This window comes from Azolla caroliniana, unplaced genomic scaffold, assembly GCF_043228905.1.
Source record: "Azolla caroliniana isolate FFs.n. ecotype wild unplaced genomic scaffold, voAzoCaro1.0.p SCAF_15, whole genome shotgun sequence".
Taxonomy (NCBI): domain Eukaryota; kingdom Viridiplantae; phylum Streptophyta; class Polypodiopsida; order Salviniales; family Salviniaceae; genus Azolla; species Azolla caroliniana.
This window is the reverse complement of record NW_028230450.1, coordinates 9,038,321-9,040,141: the sequence shown is the minus strand read 5'-3', so window position 1 is coordinate 9,040,141 and position 1,821 is coordinate 9,038,321. Positions and strand designations below refer to the sequence as shown.

Here is a 1,821-nt window from a genome sequence, read left to right as displayed (position 1 = left end):
GGTAATATATATTTGTACATATATTTATGTTTAGTCAGTATGCATGTATAAATGGGTGTAATGTATGTATATACATATTCATGTATGTAATGTTTGAATGTAGGTATATATGCATGTATGTATATATATATATATATATATAGATATATGCTACTCCAAATTTGAATATTGTTTGTATAATATATTCTTTACTATCTCATTAAAATATCTAATATTTCATGGGCTTATGCAATTTTTTTTTCCAACATAATTGATAATATCATTATGTGAATATATTTTCAAATCTTTATTAATACCCTTCTATATATATTGTGGTGGTCACATGGACCACACCTAGATTAGGCCCCTACCAAGCCCCATGCACCACACATAGACCACACCCAAATTAGGCCCCTACCAAGCCTCATGCACCACACCCAAACTAGGCCCCCACCAAGCCCCATAATTAGTAGAGCTAATTGGAGCGGGAGAACACCCTCCACGCTAAGAGAGAGTCTATAAAATGTAACTTGAGACATAATGAAAAGGGGGATATTCTTGAGAGCATTTCACATCTTGAGCATTTCACATCTTGGTGGAGAAGACGGGCAAAGCCACCCCAACTCACGACCCCAACAACGCCCGCCACGATGCAACACGACAACAACGACGGCAACGCAAACTCGATGAATCCGGAATTCCTACAACACAATCAAGGACACCAGCCCACATCGCCAATCGACCAACTGGTTCAAGCTCTATCCAACATCATTTTACAAGTTAACCATACTAACCAAGCCATGTTGTCCTTTCTTTCAGCACGATCCGAGCCACAACAAAATCTCCCGGACTCTCGAGTTCGCCCAAAACCGTTCTCCGGCCTACCATCGGAAGACGTCCTCTCTTGGCTGGATCATTTCGAAATGGTGGCCAGTTACCACCAGTGGCCACACCCTCGGAAGGCAATGGAGATGAAGACACTCCTCGAGAATATCGCGGCAACATGGCTTGTACAACAACCCGAAGAGACACGCAACGACTGGGATCTGTTACGGGCAGCCATGATTTGGAATTTTGCTCATCAAGACTCCCGCCAGACGGCCCTACAACAACTTGAGTCAATTACCCAACAACCACGCGAACCCATCACCCAGTTCGCGGTTCGTTTTGTGCAGATCCTACGTCGGGCTGACGCCAACATGTCGGAGGACATGAAGTTGTTTTTTTTCTGGCCGCGTATACGACATGACCTCCGCCGCCGTGTACGCGATCAAGGCCCGACAACACTACACGAAGCCATCCTCACTGCCCAACGCATCGAAGCTGCAGACGCGCACGACATGCACACACCAGGTAATCTCAGTCATGATCATACAAACACTATACCAGCCGTCACTCCCATGGACATCGACATCCAGAACGCGCAATTACGTGCCAAGCGTGCATTGCCCGAACGAGACAGCTAGGGACGCCCCAAATGTTTCTACTGCAACAACTATGGCCACATTCGGCGTCACTGCCGAAAGTGGCAGAATCACCAACAGAAGCAGAACGTCCAATTGGGTGACGCTGCCTCCCTCTCTAAGCTCCCAGAAAACTAATGTGCGGGGTGCCGCAGGGAGAGCCGCCCCCGCACGTCCACGTCTCCACGTCCTCAACTTCTCCCGTTTCTCCCACGATCGAGCCGCCCCCGCACGTCCACGCCTCCACTTCATCAACTTCGCCCGTTTGTACCACAATCGCCCACCTCCAACACACGACCCAAGAAGTTCTCCTCGACTCCGGCAGCAACATCTCTTCCATCAGCGCAGATTTAGTCACCCAATTACAACTTCCCACGAG

At 47.7% G+C, this 1,821-nt stretch overlaps 1 protein-coding gene across 1 annotated transcript; it reads left to right on the top strand.

Moving 5' to 3' along the window:
• Positions 1-665: 665 nt before the first annotated feature.
• LOC147854540 (uncharacterized) lies at positions 666-1,445 on the top strand. Its single transcript, XM_087331565.1, has one exon. The coding sequence runs from the start codon at positions 666-668 to the stop codon at positions 1,443-1,445; it is 780 nt and encodes a 259-aa protein (XP_087187691.1).
• Positions 1,446-1,821: the final 376 nt, after the last annotated feature.